Source organism: Stegodyphus dumicola, chromosome 3 (genome assembly GCF_044657685.1).
Source record: "Stegodyphus dumicola isolate Sdum_Otavi_A_Nest chromosome 3, ASM4465768v1".
NCBI lineage: Eukaryota > Metazoa > Arthropoda > Arachnida > Araneae > Eresidae > Stegodyphus > Stegodyphus dumicola.
The window spans coordinates 146,393,997-146,414,245 of record NC_140770.1 but is presented as its reverse complement, the minus strand read 5'-3'; the positions used below and the strand labels follow the sequence as shown (position 1 = coordinate 146,414,245).

Genomic DNA, 20,249 nt, shown 5'->3' with positions numbered 1-20,249 from the left:
AATGTACGGACGGAGAGGACAAGACTCAAAATCCACTAAAAGACGGCCTAGCTTAACTAGGTGTTCTGCTGACTTAGGGTCTATGTCTATCACCCAGTTTTTCCTTCCGCTTTGCCCGGAACGGCTCGCTCGTATTTGAAAAGCACTGGGATTGAAATTGGGCAGTTGGTCTACAAGTGCTACTGTTAGATCTTCTTTTTCTAGATTCTCAGGCACTCCAAAAATAATTACACTTTCCCTTCTTGGCTTGGGCTCCCGAAATTCAAGTGTTTCTAGTAGTGCTGGCCTGTCCTCGATTGCCTGTTTCAGGCGTAGCAGGTGAGCGTTTTCTCGACACCGGATGAGAAGCTCTCTGGACCTTGTGGGCCGAATCTGCACTAAAGTGATCCCTAGCTGGAAGGGTTTGAAATCTGCCGAAAGTTGAGCTTTAATTCCTTCGGGTGTCCGTTTGGAGTTCTTTGACCTTAATAATAGAACGTGCTCCGATAGAACTGGAGAAGATCCTGAAGGGGATGAAGTTTTCCGCTTCTTTCGTGTCACCTCAGTGAAGGGATATTCTTCTATGGACTGTTCTTCTGGGGCTGAGGATTCCACTGCTTGATAAGACTCGGAATGTTGCGGATTCTCGTGAGGTGGCTGTAAACTGTGTGCGAGTTGCTGTTGTTGCAGAGCCAAGACTTGTCCCTGTAACTGGGCGAGATAAACCTCTTGTTCCGTTAACGTTATGCGAACGGTGTTCACAAAAGATGTAAATTGCTTTCTTTCAGAAGCGTTTAGTCTGCGAGATTCCTTTGCTTGTAAGATGAATAACTGGAGTTGGTTACAGATGTGGTTAATTGCTTACAACCTGGAGTTAGGTATCGATGTGACAGCGGCACCTTTAACAGAAGGGGGAGAATGTTGAATATTATGCTCCTTGCCGGCTGGTGATGGGGGAGTATCCGAAGGCATAGTAAGTAAGAGAAAACAATGAAGATGCTTTCAGAGCATAAAAAACGAATGATGAGATGAATGATGGATGCACATGCATCTGCAATATTCCAGGAATACTGAGTTTACACGATAGCACAGTAAGGAAAGGTAGCGGAACACAATGCACACACTTCACAACGCTAAACTTGAATGAGGAGATGCACGATCAGATTGCATGCACTTGGGTTAGAGTACTAAGCATGTACCGTAGCAAAAATAGGTAAGATAGTTGCAAGAACACAATGCGTGCACTTTCACGGCACTAAAAGTGGATGAAGTGATGTATAATGAAACTTCATAAGCTAATAGACTTTCTTGTATATTGAGCACTAAAAGGGTTGTAGCACTATAAGAGGAATATATATATATATATATATATATATATATATATATATTTGTTTTATATAAAATGTGACGCACACACTTTAACTTTATATACTAAACAGTTCTAAGTAAGCACAGAGTGATAATCGCGCACACTATTACACAGCACTGAGTAATAACAAAATGACTGTTAGAACACGATGCACACACTTTCTGGGACTAAACTCGAATGAGAAGATGCGCAATCAAATCACATAAACTGATAGTAAAGTATGCACTATAGCACTATAAGATGAGATAACTGCAAGAACACTATACTTTCGCAGCACTGAAAATTTGATTAGGAGATGTATGAAGATACCTCATAAACAAATTATCTTGCATAAATATTGAGTTTTCGCTGTAGCACTATGAGAGAAAAGATTAAAAAAAAAAAGAAAAAGAAAGAGCAATAACATGTGCACACATTCACGGTAAGCACTGAATAAAATTACGCACTCTGTACACTGTAAAGCAGCGCTGTGTAAATAAAATAAAATAAAAAAAAATAAAATAAAAATAAAATAAAATAAAAAAAAATAATAATAATAATACTTGAGCACAATACACGCACTTTTCACTGCCCTAAGTGAGTACTGAATAATATTCACACGCACTATGTCAAAGCACTGAATAATATGATGAATACTGGAGCTCTTCGTAGCATTAAACTTGAATGAGGAGATGTACAATCAAATCGCATACACTGCCGATAAAGTATGTACCGTACTGCAAGAACACGATGCACAAACTTCCGGTATTAATAATGAATAAGGAGATGTATGGTGAAATCTCAAAAATCATCTTTACATATATTGAGTAAGTGCTATAGCACTAGTTCGGACTGGGGTATGTAAGAGGTAAATACTTCGTAAGCGTTAAAATCTCTTTCAAAATAAGCAATGCACACACTTTAACAGATATGAACTTGGATGAGGAATTGCACTGTAGCACTAATAAAGGAAAATACTACTTGAGCTGAATGCAAACACGCACTTGGCACGAATGATGTGTAGTACTAATAAAAAAAAATAAAAATAAATAAATAAATAAATAAAATACACTGACAGTCGTAAGATGATGACTACTCTTATGTGGCCAAAGATGGCGGTCGACAATCTTTTCCTCCTTGTTTAAAAAAAAAAAAAAAAAAAATACAAGCGATTTTGGAAGGGGTGGATTTAGAGTAGTACCACGATGTTTTAGAACTGCGATGTTTTCTCTTTGCGATGTTTTCTCCCACGATGTTTTGTAGCGCGACGTTTTCGCCGTGAGTTGTTTTCTCCGCGACGTTTTCCCCTGCGATGATTTTGCCGCGATGTTATCAGCGGACACCAAAAAAACACATGCGTTATAATTATCTGCGTCGATATTTCACAACTACTAATGCATCTTATAATTATTTAGTTTATTCTACACAACATAAAAAAAAAAACCCTCTTTTGGAGCTTTCTGAAAACTTAATTTTTTTCCTTTTCCGCATCGCATTGCTTTGGCATACTTCGTAGCATGTGGAAAAAAGACTAGCTCTCTAATGTGGATACGTGATACGCGAAATGTGAAAGAAAAATTTACTCTGCTGCAGAAAGGTACTTACCTTCATTTTTCGGATTAGGATCACATACGACGTCTTTGAATACCTTAACAGGTTCTTCGTCTACTATAACAACAGCCTGATTCAAGTAATCTTTATTGTCGAATGAAGTAGTTTTGTAATCATCATCCTGAAAAGCTTCATTTATTACTTCTTTACCATTCTCGTTGATGTCTGGTATAATTTTCTTCTTCGTTATCTCTACTCTCACATCCTCACTGCGACGATTCCAAAATGTAAGTCTGTGTAACTATGAAGTGAAAAAAAAAAATTAATTCACAATTTTTTTAAAAATTTGTATGTCATATGATAGAAGCAAATTACTTAAAATATCAATAAACTCCGGAACAAAGGCTTTATTTTCTTAAAAATTCACTTGAAGTTAGCCTTTTCAATAAGAAAATATGGTGCGAAGTTTTACGAAAAAAGTTTCAATATTATTTGTGAAGAAAGCTCTATACAAATAAACTCTAATGATTTATATATTCCTTGCTGAATTAACATAAAAATTAGAAAAATACTTTTATTAATTAATGAGTTGAAAACAAAAAGGTATATATTTTTGCATGAAAAATTTGTGGAAGTAGTCGGCAATGAATTTAGTGGTTTTGTTAAAATTCGGGATCACATTCAGATTAAAAAATAACATAAATACGTTGTAAAATGGAAATTTAAAATGTCCTAAAGAAATTTCTGAATTTCCAGTCCTCTGTTTTGACTGACATGCAGTTTTGCAATCCCTGACTTACTTAATGCTCGAGTAGATAAAAGGAGCATTCCTTGAAGCAAGAGAATAATGTAAGTGCTGTTACTCTCTCAAAAGCAAATTATTATCTATCATAAGTACTTATGAATGCAGAAGTTTTGCTTTTGCTTCAAGGGTATAGTTTATTATTAAAGTTTTATGTATATATCTGAAATGCGCGAATCACAAAAGAGATTCGAAAGCCTTGTTCTAAGCTTTATAATGTAATATATTAGGTCATATAAAAAGAGTCCTCGCTTTTTGGTACATTTTTTAACAAGAATTTTCTTTATTGAAAATCAATTTTAGTCAAGTACATATTGACCATTATTATCTATGACCTTTTGCCATTTTTAGGGTAGCTTCATAATTCCATCGGTGTACAACTTCTGTGGTTTATCGTCGAAAAACTTGAACGAGTGATTTCAACAGTGCTTCGGTTGTTACTCAAACCCCCCCCCCCGTTACTCAAGTAACCGTTACTTTGAAAAGTACCGAAAACCGATTTCAAGTACCGAGTACCCAAGTAACGATTTGGAGTACCGAAGTAACGAAATACCGGAGTAACGGTTTGCTGTACCGTAGTACCCCAGTAACGGTTTGCTGTACCGGAGTACCCTAGTAACGGTTTTCTGTACCGGAGTACCCTAGTAACGATTTGGAGTACCAAAGTACCCTAGTAAGGATTTGGAGTACCGAAATACGCAGCTAACGATTTTGCGCACTGAAGGACTTCTGCCACGTCACCACGTGTTTGATTTTATCTGTACGGAGTAAGATTTTGAGTATCAGAAAACATGTCAACTACGGAAGTGTCAGAGGAGCAGACCATTCATGGACACAAGGAGCGCATATCACCATTTCGCAAATACAAGCAGATACTACTGTCCTCGTACCAAAACCGAAGTGAGCTGAACCCTAATCGATCCTCCAGTAACGAATACCGAAATACCGAGAAGAGACGCATATTTTCGTTACAAAGTAACGAATACTGAAAAGCACCCGTTTCGGTACAGAAATAACGAATACCGAAAAGTACCCGTTTCGGTACAGAAGTAACGAATATCGAAAAGTATCCGTTTCGGTACAGAAGTAACGAATACCGAAAAGTGCCCGTTTCGGTACAGAAGTAACGAATACCGAAAAGTACCCGTTTCGGTACAGAAGTAACAAATACCGAAAAGTACCGATTTCGGTACTGAAGTAACGGGTACTTGGATGTACCGATTTTCAGTACCCGTTACAAAATACCCGGTTCGGTAGTACCGACTCATCACTATTTTCCAGTCATCAAAGATGTGTTTGGTCGCGGAATGTCATGATGAAACACAGCTCCCTTTCTTTTGGCCAATTCTGGTCGCTCTTTCTGTATTGCTTCGTTCAAACATTCGAGTTGTGCACAGTACAGGGCCGAAATGACGGTTTCGCCAGGTCGCAACAGGTTGCAATTTATGTGCACCCAAACATTGAGCTTCTTTTTGTAACTTGCTCTTTTCAAATGATTCTAAACTGTCATGTGGTTGATGTTTAGTGCCTCTGCTATTTCCTGACAGCTTCGTGCCGGTCTTGCTCCACCAAGTGCAAAATTTCATCAACGTTTTCAGTGACTGGCCGACCATATCGAGGCGCAAGTTTGATATTGAAATTTCCGGAAAGGAATCGAGCAAGCCACTCCTGGGTCCTTCGTTCACTCACGGCATTCTCACCATACACTTTACAAATATTTCGGCATGTTTTTGCAAATGTCACCTTTTAAGCACATGTTCGTTCAAAATTTAACTAACGATATTTTCATACTTACGTGTATTTTAGCAATGGGCTCAGTTAAAAGAGAAATGCCAATGGTGACTGCAGATGACAGAATAAATAAAAGAATTCCAAAGTGTAAATAATGGACTTTAGAGATTATATCCGGTCGAGGATCTTGTTCCTGAGAAGCACAACTAGGAACACTGTAGGAAAACTCCCAAATGAACCGGATTAAGCCTACAATAAGGCCTGTCATGAGACCCCAGAATGCACCCTGTAGAAATAAGAATGAAAATTATTCTATACAGATTCAAATAAAACATTCCCTTTATCACCGTTTTATACATGCAAAATCTGAAACGCATCTAAAATTTTCTTTGAAAATGCGATAAAATTTAATTGCAAGGATATCACCCAGATATTAATTGGTTTATGCTAAGAAACTGCTTTTTAGTAATTAAAGCAATCTCAATGAATAAAATTTTTAAAAAAGTCTGAAAACTTTCAGATTTTATATTACGCCTAAAGGGTTGTTTTTTATATTTACCCACACGTATACGTTTCGAGAGCATTCGGGCTAATGCCCCTTTGGGCTAAAATATTTTAAAACAGCATACCTTTAGAATTTTCGATAAACAGTCTCGTGCACTGAAGATCAAAATGTTTTATTCCGTACAGTGCTGTCACTGTTCGTTTTGAAACCGTTGAGTTTTTTTAATCAAAAATTCGCTAAAGTTTAACAAAATATGAAATAGAATCTGCAGATTTCAATATGCAGAATATAGAAATTGAATCTGTAGATTTCAGATTTCGTGTTCATTTATATCTTTTGTTTAATAATTCAAAGGTTGCTTAATAAACAGAAATAAAATTGCTCATCCATATTCACGTCTTTCAGTTTATTAGTCCGTTTTTGCTTGACTTAACTTGCCCCATTTTCTTTAGATTCGTTCTGACATTCCTTTTGTCCTATTCAATATTTAGTTTATATGTACTTCATACTGTTTCCAATTAGTCACAAGATCCTTCTCGTTTTGCTTTTGTAATAAACCAATTAAATGCTAAAATAAGCAACACAGTAATGCATTAAAAAAGATATTTTATCCAGACTTCGTTTTGGGTTTCTTTTTTGCTTCTTTTTAACGGCGCGAATTGATCTAATCTTCTAATATACACAAAAATTGTCTTAGTATTATTTTAGGACAATATGTTTCATTTTCATAATTATGCAACAATAAATTCCACAAGTAAAGTTATACTTTTATATCCAAAATTCTTTTTTAACAATAATTTTTTTTATATTTCATATAAAAATTTTATATATCTGTCTCTACAAGTGTATAATCGAATTGTAATGCTTTAATTTTCCTGGCTATAAAATGGAGCAACCAAAGGCCAGCTTGGGAAGTTATTAGTTGTAATGTAGAATTGTTTGTGTGCGATTGAACAAATAATGGGTGTCATTTTCAGGTTAGAAATTTAGTTCTGTGATTTATTATGCTTATTTAATTCATTTGAATTTTTAGTTTGGCAGTGTTTCGTCAATAAGCAATAACATAATTTTGACAGTCATGTTTCGCAATAGTATATTTAACAAAATTTTATAGCAATCTGAAACTGACTATAGCTAGGTTCTCTTAATATTACTTAAAACAGCTGCAATGTCTGTATGCTAAAGTTACGATGGTCTTTATAGCGCACAGTGGAAGGATGCTTTCAATAACATGCTGATCGTCAGTTTTTCAAAATTATATTTAGATCTAATGGCATAGAATGAGCGCTCGGTCGAAATAGAATATATATATATATATATACAATAGTTGTACTGCATATATATATATATATATATATATATATATATACAGTAACTCAATTATCCGAACTGCGACTATCCAAATCGCTGATTATCCAAATCACTAAAAGTAAAACAGAATTTTTCAGAATCAACTGAAGAAGAGAAGGAAAAGGAGAAAAAGGAAAAAGAAGATAAAAAAAAAAGGAACGGGAAGAGACACGAGAAGATGAGGATGACGTGTCACTTGAGGAATTAAGAAATGTTCTTTTGAAAATTTCTGAATGTTCAAAAGTGATCGCTGAGGATATAGCAGAATGGATGGTGTACGATTCGTCAGACCCTGGGTCTCAAATTCTAAACGATTAACTTATTGAAACTATGAGAGAAGAAAGCGTCGAGGAAGAAGATGACCTTAATGTCGAAGTTAAAGCAGGCGCGGGACCATCAGCTAGTGAAGTGGAGGGAGCGTCAGCCCGAGTGTGACGACATGCAACTTCTCATTGTCGAGCGGACGCGCGACTTGGCTGCCCGGATTATGACAGTCAAACAGTTTACTTTGACCGAGATGCAGCAAGCAATGACTTTCGACACTTGTAAATACCGCACAGTACGCTATATAACATGTACGTAAAAGTGTTGCCTTTTCATTTTGATTAAAAACTCTTTTTCTTTAAAAATAGTTTTTTCCTCCCATTTTCAATATACAGTACATACAGTTGTAAGGATTATGTTAATTTTATTAACAGTTAAATTTTAAGTTCCTTTCCTGTCAAATTCTTAACTTCAACTTACTACTTCCGGCCAGAACGTAGTTTTGGAATCTTTCTGATTACTTAATGAGGAGGAGCGGTATTTAAAATGCGAAGTCTACTTGCAGAGTTAGAGAGAATCAGAGTTTCTGATTTACGCGTGTCTGCCCATTGGCTACTCTCTCTCTCTCAAAGCTGTTATAACGTTCGGCCGTACTCAGGCCCTTGATAAGCTTCGTAGTCAAATAGAGTTAAGGGGCCAACTCGATTAGAATCTTGATAGCTTTGGCTATATCTCTTTAGTTAATCTTAGTTTTAGTTTAATTTTTAGTCTTTTAAGTTCAAGCCCAAGTGTCGGTTTTGATTGTATACTCCAAGACGATGTTTTGTTAAATCTTATTGGAATAATAAAGGGTTAATTACCCTTCCATCTTGTTGTTTCTTGTCACACGAACGTAAGCGATTATTCGCTAACTAGTTCTTAAGATTCCTCACTTTCTACAGCAACTGAGAATTACACTAGTGAGAATCTTACACAGTAATTAATTAAAGTGTACGTAAACCCTCTCTTCAGAAAAAATCCAATTATCAGAATTTTTGATTATCCGAATGGGGACCGGTCCCAATTGATTCAAATAATTGGAGTTCTACTGTATATATATATATATTGTAGATTTGTTAAAAGCTACATATTTTGTTCCTTTCCTCATAAATCTGCAAACTAAATCTATTATATATATTAGGTAACGGAAATTTAAAATGGGGGGAAATACACTTCATTAGCTTTCGAGGCTATGAATGTTTTGCGCAAATTTATAGGTTAAATCAATACATTCCCTCTAAAAAATACTTAATGTTAACAAAAGCTACAAGCATGTTTTGTTGAGCCACGAATAGTCAGGAAATCAAAACATGCAGTGTCCTAAAGCTTATCATCGTATTGTGAGAAAAACTGCTTTTACCTGTTCATTGACTCTTTTGCACACTATTGCTAGAACATAGACGGCACACACTGGGGGAGCCAAAAACGATGTGACGCTTTGAATGTAATGAAACAACTGACTGTTCTGCGCAGCTTGGATTATAGGTATCCATATAATGCTTACAACCACTAGAAATACGACGAATAATCTGAAAAGTAAAACAGAAAAGTTAAAAATCTGTTGTTCATTTTTACATCAGTAATTTATTTTAGAAGAACATTTCTTTTTGTTTAATTTAAAAGATAGCAATATAAAGCTATTATAGAAATGCACCTTCAAATTTTTAGTCGAAAGGAGCAATTTGCCCAGAAGGACTATTAACTTTCGTTTTGGCATTTTGCGTCGATTCACAATAAGCATTGTTTCACCTTTCAAATTGTTGCTGCCAAATATTATCGCTCTATATTATATTTAAAGAAATTAAATAATGAAGAATCCGCATAAATGTATGTATGTTTCTCGTATTGTGATAAAACAACGGTACCTAGAGCCATCAAAATTTGAATGACGTAATCTACCATAGAATATGGACATGTGAAAGCCCTAATTTGAAATTGAAATTCCTTTTATAATCGACTAGCTGATACCTCCCGCTTTGCTGGACACACTTTGTATTTGGATGCGAGTCTAGACTTCTAACATGGACGAAATGTCTAATTTCGAATTGATAATTAATGTAGTTTTTTTTTTAAATTTAAAATCGGGAAATATAGTGCCAGTCAGTGACAGATTTCCACTTCACCCATGAGGTACTGTGTATTGGGATGCATCCCCATTAATTAACGTGGCGGATACCCAGTAGGCCTACACCACGAAAAATTGCCAACATAAAATTAAGTTTTATATATATTTAACTGTTATCATAAGTTTCATGAAAATAAATATTATTATCTTTGTTATCAAATTTTTTAATTTATTATAATTATTTGTCCTTGATTTTTTATGTATGGCAATTTTTATAAATAACAATTTTATTTTTCATTCCAATAATTTATTTCTCTTAATAATAACATTTATTTTCATGAATCTTATGATAACAGTTAAATATAAATGTTATTATTAAACTTATCATTTAAATGTTGTCTGTATTCATTGGAGAGATGCAAGTTATTTACCAATTTAACAATTTTAGAAAAAAATGCATTCATTGGCAACATGTATTTCATATCTAGTTTTGGCAACAATAAAAGAAAATTCTGAACTTGGATTTGAAAACCATTGTATAACAAAAATCTATTTTACGTAAAATCTGTTCTTTAGTGCGCGTCTACATCGTGGAATGAGTAACTATGCAAAACTCAAAGTCAATCGGGTGTATAGTTTCGGAGATTTCGTGATGAGTCAATGGTATTTCGCTTATATATATATATTTAATATTTTGTAACACTTCAACGAATTTTTTATTAACAAACTAAATGATTTCAAAGCGAGCAATGGTACCACTGTGCGAAAAATAAAACGTTTTTATCTCCAGCGTGCGAGACTTTGTATTTGGAAATTCTAAAGATATGCTCATTTTAAGATATTGTTGTTGGACTGAATTTTATGGTTTAAGTGCGAAGACCATGATATTTAATAAATAAGCGTAACACAGAGAATGTTAAAAATACTCCCCTTGAAAGTAATTTAAAATCTGAAACCTTTAAGATTTTATTTTATTATTTTTTTGTGGATCGAATGTCTTTTTAGCAAAAAGATAATTGAATTTCGAACGCTGAAGTGTCTCTGTGTACTGGCATTCCTAAGCCAGAGTATTTTAACGCACGCTTTTCCTGACGTTCTCATGCAGTGCAGGCAAGGCATAAATGCCTTATGATATTTTGCATTACTCTTATCACACTATTATTGCATGCATATATTATTGCATACTGTAACATATCGTGCATTATTTATATTAATACAAAGTATACTATTTACTACTATGTATTCTTTGTGAAGATTTATTTAATTTATTTTGAAGCAACCTTTCCTATTGCTCTTGTTCTCAAACCACGCTTGCTTGCCAGAATCAGATTTCAGTTTCGTGCGTTATGTAAAGTAGGGTAGAAAGATAATAATTATGATGGTGTCTGAGTTACTTCAGACAGAGCATGTTCTGCATTCGTCCACTATGTAATTAAGCTTGCTATTTTACGACCGTGTATATTAATTGCCGGTTAGTCTACGTCGATGGTATGGCCAAGAGCCAACTACTCGTTAAGTATCTCTATACAACTTCGGCTGATTATTTCACTTAGTTTTAAATTTTACATTTCTATTTTGAGTTGCCGCCAAAAGTATTTGCGTAGATTTGTAAGCACCCGGAGTGCAGACTGTAAATACTTTTGTTGAGTTGAATTAAATGGGTCTTTTCACCCTTTCCATGAGTTGTTATTGATACAGTTGAACTTAGCGAATAGTCGATTCACAGTTCAAGTAAAGATCTAGGTAAAAAAGTAACTTAACTGGAATCTTACATCTTTTTCCACTAATAATGGAGCAGCATATATATACACTGAAGTGACAAAAGTCATGGGATAGTAATATGCAAATATACAGATGGCAGTAGTATCGCGTATAAAATGTATAAATGCGAAGTGCTTTGGCAGAGCTTTCATTTGTGTTCAAGTTATTCATGTGAAGAGGCTTTGACGTGATTATGGCCGCACGACGAGAATTAACAGACTTTGAATGCGGAATGGTAGTTGAAGCTAGATGCATAGGTCATTCCATTTCGGATATCGTTAGGGAATTCAACATTCCGAGATCCACAGTGTCAAGAGTGTTCCGAAAGTATCTAATTTCAGGCATGACATCCCACCATGGACAGCGCAGTGGCCGACCACCTGCACTTAACGACCGAGACCAGCGACGTCTGCGTAGAGTTGTCAATGTTCACAGACAAGCAACACTGCGTCAAATAACTGCAGAAATCAATGTGGGGCGTGTCCCAATCAACGTGTCCGATAGGACAGTGCGGCGAAATTTGTCTTCCTTGGGCTATGCCAGCAGAAGACCGACTCGAGTGCCTTTACTGACAGCACGACATCGCCTGCAGCGACTCTCGTGAGCATATCGGTTGGTCCCTAAACGGATGGAAAACCGTGGCTTGGTCGGATGAGACACGATTTCAGTTGGTAAGAGCTGATGGTAGGGTTCGAGTGTGGCGCAGACCCTACGAAGCCATGGACCCAAGTTGTCAACAAGGCACTGTTCAAGCTGGTGGTGGTTTCATAATGGGCTGGTCTGTTTTTACATGGCATGGACTCGGTCCTCTGGTGCAACTGAACCAATCATTGACTGGAAATGGATACCTTCAGCTACTTGGAGATCACTTACAGCCATTCATGGACTTCTCGTACTAAAACAACGATGGGATTTTTGTGGATGACAATGCGCCATGTCACCGGGCCACAATTGTTCGCGATTGGTTAGAAGAACATTCTGGACAATTCCAGCGTATGATCTGGCCACCTAGATCGCCCGACATGAATCCCATCGAACATTTATGGGACAGTCACAGGTCAGTTCGTGCCCAAAACCCTGCACCGTAACACTTTCACAATTATGGACGTCTATAGAGGCAGCATGGCTCAATATTCCTGGAGGGGACTTCCAACGACTTGTTGACTCTACGCCCCGTCGAGTTGCTGCCCTTCGCCGGACAAAAGGAGGACCGACAAAATATTAGAAGGTATCCCATGACTTTTGTCACTTCAGTGTATATATATATATATATATATATATATATATAATTTATCAAGCAAAGCAGTAATAACAATTTTGGTCAAGAAAACATCTTGCGCAATATGCTGCAAAATAAGTAAAAAATAAAAATTGTAGAAAGCTCGTCTAAAAGTTACCAAGAGCTGCTGCTCCAAAAGGTTAAAGACGTTTTCAAAAATTAATACACATGAAAAACAAATCATTAGACATGTAAAACATAAATACAATAAAATTAAATAACAGAAAAAGTTAAAAAGTAAGCGGAAAATGGTAAATTAGCCCAATTCGACATCCAAACAGGCTTTATATATATATATATAATATTTCTTTAAGTACTCTACTATTACGTAAAAATAAATATATTAAATCAAATTAAAAAGAAAAAGCTCTCCACCGTAAAATTAAAAATGAATAAAAAGAAGCCTGTTTCATTTTTCTGAAGAACAGGGACTTCTGCCTGGTCGACCTCGAAATCGATTGAGGGTTATTCAAAATCTGAGCCAAACTAAGATTTCTTTCTTTGACTAATTTTAAATTTTTATTTAGCAGTATTTCTTTTCCAATTTGACATTTTACTACTAAGCAACAATTCTGAGAAATTTCTTAGAGTTTCATTTTCTGCCTCTATTTACAATTTTTTTTTTTTTTTTTTTTGTTTCTGAAGAAGAGGGGCCTGTGTTTGATCGCCTTCGAAATACATTGAGCTTCAATCAAAATCTATCCCAAACTAAGTTGCTTTTATGTCTAATTCAAATGAAAATAAGCGGTAATATTTTTACACAATTACTACACCGATGCATGTTTTACGATGTGTTGTATTCATTATTCCATTAGAAAGGTTTCCTTTGTGAAATTTCAATCTATTTAATAAATACGTAGGAGCGGAGATTAAAGATCTCGCAATATTAAATTTAAGTTCTTGTTTCGGATATATTTCTATTGATATTTTCTGTGTGATATTATTTTAGTTTTTCAGTTGCGTACGGAATGCAAACAAATATCCCCAGAAAAGGGTGACACAAAAAGTATAAATGTCGTAAAGATTGTTAACACGAGGAAGTCTTATGAGACGTGAAACAGTTTGACGCAGATCGTTCATTTAGGTTTATACATGTAATAAGTTTATAGGGTATTTCTCCCCCCTTCTTGGCATGCCTTCGTGGTGTGGTGGTCTGCACACTGGGCGCATATCCCAGAGGTCCGCGGTTCGATTCCCGGCGAAGGCGTTGTATATTTTTCATCTTTCATGCTTCCAAATAACCTAATGTCTCTGCAAGTTCATAAACAGGCACATATAGAAATCATTATACCTCTTGAAACAGTGATTTAATTATAGCAAAATAGTGAGTATGAAGGGTAGAAAATGTATAGCTAATGTAATGCGAACAGCTTGCAAACATTTTATGTTTTGTTTCCGTTAGGATGAATCAGTTTAGACAGTAGATTAAAGGGAAAGAAACAAAGATGTACCTTTGGTCTAAAAAGAATCTAGACATCTAGCAGAATCTAGCAGAAGGAGCAGCAGGAGCAGCACGACTAGAAAAGTACTCAGTGTCACAGTGATCCTCAAGTATAGTTCAATTGTCTTGCTCGTGATTTGGAACTAAGCAAATGTTAATCTGAACTACCAAGGTTTGGGTGGTAACATTTACTTGACAGTGATTTATGAATTTCGGAATATCGTAATTGATAAAAAGGGTTTATCCGTTTTTATGGAAATTGCATACAGAAATTACGAAGAATTGCACAAGTAAAAAATTGACCAGATGAGAATTAAGTAAAGAATTCGCTTGACACGAATACGGAATTTGGACTTTCTTCCGATACAACAGTAAATAGCCATAAAGACTGCATTGGTTTTATTGACAGCATAAATTACTTGGTGTTTAAAATTAAGTCTTTCATCAAATATGAAACATAAATGCCGCCCAGATGGTATAGTGGTTAGTATAGCCGACTGCGATACCAGATCGGTATAATATCCGATTTAGACTTTTATACGTAACTGAAAAAATTATGAATAACTATTAAGAACTTCATTTCAAAATTCTTTCAGTTACTTTGGGGAAAGAAAAATATAGTTCTAAAAATAGTAAGAATTGTTTGTTTTTATTCTTGATCTACATGCTATCTGTTATTTAAATCAATTTTATCCATTATGAGAACTAACTTTTATTCCCTTAGCCTGATGTTTCAAAGGAGAATAAACAAGTTTCTTACCTTCCAGCAATCAGAAGTTCAGTATCAGAAGCTCGTTTCCGTATTCTTTTCCAGATGTCTATAGTGAAGATTGTTGAACTACTGTTGAAGATTGACGTCAGAGAACTCATTAATGCAGCTAACATGACGGAAATCATAAGTCCACGAGCGCCTAAAGAAAAAAAGGTACGTGCTAAAATTTAAGACCTATATATATTAAAAACAGTTAAAAAACTTTCCTTAGGTCAACAAATTGTCATAGATTTAAAACTTGTTAAAATATTGTATATTTGGATACTGAAAACCACAAACTGCTGTTCTTCGGAAGAAAGCTAAGCCAAATACGTAGATGACTTTAAAAATTAGTCATATTTTTATTAGAAAAAAAAAATCTAAGAAATGCTTTTCAGCTTTTTAATTTCTTAGGTTTTTTAAGGAATTACATATTAATTAAATTCGAAAAACGAATTGAAAGCGATTAAATTTTGAAGAATAATAATATTTTTAAAATGTGTTATGCACGAGTCGTATGGATGATAAATTAAAAATCTTGTTTCGCGAATGGTAGCACTTATAGTTGGCGAGGAGATAATGCAGATTTAACAGCAAATATAGCAGGCCAAAACTTTGTCATATGGCAAGCTAAAAACTTTTCTAAAGAAAAAAAGAAAAAAAAAATCTGAAAGGTTTCAGATTTTAAAGGGGCATTTTTAAATATTATCTGCATTATGCAATAATTATAAAATAAAATAACGAATCATATTATTGGATTTTCATACTTACCAGCGGGCATCAGTTCTAAGACCAGCTTTGGATAAGCGATGTTTGTACAGCCTAGCTCACTTCCGCATATCTCTTTACAGGCGGCAGGACTGGAACATGCTATCTCATCTGAAAGCGGAAGAGAATTCTACATCTTTTTCCATAAAAATATTCTAAACATAACTTTCACTCATGGATTATATCTATCATTTCTACGTATTATTTTATTATTATCTGCAATAAAATAAACTCCAACTAAATGTTATTTCTCATAACCTTATAATTACGAAACTACTAAATGTTAAAACTAGGAGAATTATTTGGATTCAGCACACCCTGTGTTTCAAATTCTAAATGATGATGAAATTATTGAAAGCGTGAGAGAAAAAAATATTGAGAAAGATGACATTAATGTCGTAGTTGAAGCAGACAGAAAAAAAAAAAAAAAAAAAAAAAAAAACGCATCCGCATGGGGTCCGGTCGCAACTGGTTCGTATAATTGGAGTTTTACTGTACACATAAAAAGCTTAATCTCTGGCACCATCCAGTTACTTACCTCAAAACATTTCTTTATAAGAACCTAATGCCACGAAGGCATCCATCCCCTTAGGCAGATAGCCCTAGTGTGCTTTGTCATAATTAAATAAACCAAACCAATAAGAACCTAATGCATCTAAAGCTGATAATTCGAGTTAATATTTTGGTATTAAAATTACTAAGAATAGAAAAACTGCCTTAATTCGCAGGTTTTAATTTTAATCATCTCTTCTCTCGGTTGCTCTAAGGTTACCGAAGAACTTGCAGATTTCAACTACTGTTTAGCTTTAAGAAAACGGCAACAGATTGCAATAGTTGTCCCTTCTATGATGGAACCTTTCGCTATAGTAAACTTGTAACGTTCTTCGAAAAATAAATGCTTGTTGTGTGTTTACCAAGTGATTTTACTCATTGCATTCAAGTCAATTTTTAAATATCCTATTTTTAACAATTATTTTTCTTTCGCCAATTATTTCAACAATATTGAATTTCTAATTTATGGTTCATATTTCTGACTACAGTCTGTTACTTTAAAATAGGAGCTTCAGAGCCATAATGAGCCTCCCTTCATTTACGATCGTAACATGCTTCCTAAGTACTGCATAGAGGGTGATTCTGAGATTTTATAAAATTAGAGGACTCTACCATCTTCATTAGCAGCCATTGCTATGGGTGCATGACAGAGCAGCATGAAAAAAGCGACTATTTTAAAGTTACAAATTATAGCATCTGATTTCAATTCTTTCAACCTTTCCATCATAGAGAAATATTCCAATATTCAGACGATTTTAACACTTCTTTTTAACATTTCTTTCAATACATTAAATTTGTACCGCTTTTTTTTAACCGTCTAAAATTATGTCTTTTTCTGGATAACACAGATTTTAAAGACATTTTTAAAGCGATGTCTTTTTTTTTTAATCAGTGTTTTGGTTACATACAAAAGCGCTGATATACAGCGTTATTTTTTAGGACATGCATAGTTATCTAAATTTTCGACAAATTTTATCCTTTTCAAAGAAATATCATTGCGAAATTATAATTAGTATGAAATGAGTATAAGAAACATATGTTCATTTAAACACAAAGCTCAACATTCGTTAAATAGTTTAACAGATTCTTTCTATAATAGAATTATTCCATTACACCAGGGAAAATGCTAATTCACCCCTTTGTAAATAATGATAATCCACCCCTTTGTAAATAATGATAACACCAAAACATCAACACTCTTAGTTTACTTACTTGGAAATAAAATTCTTGATGCCATTCCAGGGAAAACTAGCAGGAAAAGAGGAAGCATTTTCAGATAACCTGCCAAAATGCATCCCCCCTTAGCATGGGAAAGATCTTTCGCAGACAGTGCTCTTTGAACTATTACCTAATAAAATAAGATAAATGTATAAAAATCCTTGATATTTTACGCACTACAGAAGTCATAAAAGTTTATGCACGAAATGTTAGATAACATGGAGGGAGGGGATGATGCCAGAAATTTAGTGTTTTAAGAGTAAACTGGATACAGAATTTTGTAAGCGTGTGTAACTTTAATTTTAAAAAGCATATTAAAAAGTTAATAACATTTTGTTAGCATAAATTTAGGTATTTTGCATAATGAAACTCGAAAGGCATACGAAACGAACGTGCGCCAAGGTATACATTGGCGAGAGAAAGTAAAGCTCGTGTGCAATGCAGTATATTTTATTTTCACCCTAGCTACTTGTACCTGGCCAAAGGTCTAATCCAGTAGTACTTTCTTCTCTTTCAGGTACGATGGCAAAGTATATTCCTGTTTATTTTTCTTATTGCCAAATATAGGTAAGCCTGATGATATTTAGGACTGATGATGATTCTCTGTATGTTATTCTTTTGAATACTTCAATTTTAATGTCTGTGAAGATTATTACTTTTTGTTATGCTTAAGTTAAGCAGAATTATCCTATTTTATTAAAATAAAGATTTCGTAGTTAATCTTTTGACTTATGATTCTTTAATTCTGTGTTTGAGGAAACGTACTCATTACGCCTTCAGTGCTAATGCACAACCAACAAGAGATTATGAGACTGAGAAATTGAAATTTTGTAATGTTGTAAGATTCCAGGTGCATAAAGTGTTAAAACTCTTTGTTGAAAAAAAAAAAAAAAAAAAAAAAAAAACTAGTTACAAAGTTTATAAGAATAATTGTAACAAATAATAATGTCTATTCTAAAAGAATCAATTTGGATAGAAAAATTAACAGATGAAAATTATTCAGTATGGAAATTTAAAATAAAACAAATTCTAATAAAAGAAGATTTAGATGATGGTGTATTCGAAGAAAAACCGGAAACTGATACTGATATTTGGTTAAAGAATGATCGTAAAGCTAAAGCTTTAATATGTCTAAGCATTTCGGATTCGCAAATTATCCATGTTTTACATAGTAAATCTGCAAAAGAAAATTGGCAGAAGTTAAAATGTGTCCATGAACGTGTAAATTTAACAAATAAGTTATTTCTTCTTAGAAAACTATATTCCATTAGATATAATGAAAGTTCTAAAATGCAGGAACATATCAAAGGAGTACTAGAGTTGGCTGAAAAGCTGCGTAGTATAGGTGAAGAAATTAAAGAAAATAACTTAATAGCCATACTACTATGTTCTTTACCAAATTCATACAACTCCTTAATAACTGCAATAGAAAGTAAATCGGAAGCTGAATTGTCGCTAGAATATGTTAAAAACAAACTAATAGATGAGTATCGAAGCCGTGTGGAAACTAAGAAAGTTCAAAAGTTCGATTCAGTTGCTTTAAAAAGTAAAAGCGAAAATAAACCAAAGTATGTTACACAATTTTGTACTTATTGTAAGAGAAATAACCATACGATAAATGACTGTTTTCATTTAAAACGCAAAGCTAGAACTTCCCCGAAAACAGATGTAAATAATAGTAAAGTAAGAAATTATTCTCAAAATTATAAAAGTAATGCATGCCAAATAGCAAAGTGTAGAAAACATAACAAAACTTAAAGAAAATAAGTATTTTAAAAGTATTGAAACTGAAAATACACAGATTCAGTTTAATCAAGTTCTAAAAGTGGAAAATAAACATGAAAACACGCAAACGCAAGAATGGGTTATCGACTCGGGAGCCTCAACTCATATAACGAGTGATAAGAAATTTTTCTCTCAGTTAAATGACTCTAATAAACAAATAGTAACTGTAGCGAATGGTGCTAAATTAAATTCTTATGGTATTGGTGAATGTTATTTTAAGGTTCAAAACTTAAAGGGTCAGGTTACACAAATAAAATTGGAAAATGTATTGTATGTACCCGGTTTAGATAGTAATTTACTTTCTGTTCAATCTGTTACCAATAAAGGTTGCATTATTACATTTGATAGTAATAAGTGTTACATAAAGCGTAACAATATACTCGTAGCCGACGGCAACGCTCAGCAAGGTTTATATAAATTGATCGTAATCCCAATTGATGAGAAAGCATACTTAGCTAATAATGTTTCATGTTCAAATACGAACTGTATACTAAAATGGCATCAAAGATTAGGCCACAGAAATATAGATGCCATAAAAACACTTGAGAAAAATGATTTGGCAGACGACATTAAACTTGGCAAATGCACTCATAGTGTGGAATGTTCTACTTGTGTAAAAGCGAAACTAACTGAAACACCTTATCCCAAAACTAGTTTTAGATCTAAAAATCCACTGGATTTAGTGCACACAGATGTGTGTGGGCCAATTGAAGTCAACAGCTTAGGAGGGAAAAGATATTTCGTAACTTTCATTGATGACTGTTCGCGTTATACTCAAATTTATTTTATTACTTCAAAAGGTGAAGTATTCGACAAACTTAAACAGTATGTTGCATCGACAACAAATAAATTTAGAAAGAAAATAAAGGTTCTCAGATCCGACAACGGTACAGAATACTGTAACGAAAGTACTGAAAATTATTTAAAGAAACTCGGCATTTTTCACCAAACTTCGGTTCCTTATTGTCCAGCACAGAACGGCGTCGCAGAAAGGAAAAATCGCTCTTTAACAGAAATGACAAAAGCTATGCTAATAAACTCTAAATTACCGAAAGGATTC

General features: G+C 34.2%; 1 protein-coding gene across 1 annotated transcript in view; it reads right to left on the bottom strand.

Moving 5' to 3' along the window:
- LOC118192661 (sodium/mannose cotransporter SLC5A10-like) overlaps positions 1 to 20,249 on the bottom strand; it is a 97,360-nt gene that overhangs the window by 17,372 nt on the left and 59,739 nt on the right. Inside the window, exons 9-14 of the mRNA XM_035363665.2 lie at positions 17,399 to 17,534; positions 15,638 to 15,745; positions 14,876 to 15,026; positions 8,930 to 9,098; positions 5,476 to 5,697; positions 2,933 to 3,179 (exon numbers count right to left, since the gene is read on the bottom strand). Coding sequence (XP_035219556.1) covers positions 2,933 to 3,179; positions 5,476 to 5,697; positions 8,930 to 9,098; positions 14,876 to 15,026; positions 15,638 to 15,745; positions 17,399 to 17,534 — 1,033 coding nt within the window. The remainder of the gene's footprint in view (positions 1 to 2,932; positions 3,180 to 5,475; positions 5,698 to 8,929; positions 9,099 to 14,875; positions 15,027 to 15,637; positions 15,746 to 17,398; positions 17,535 to 20,249) is intronic.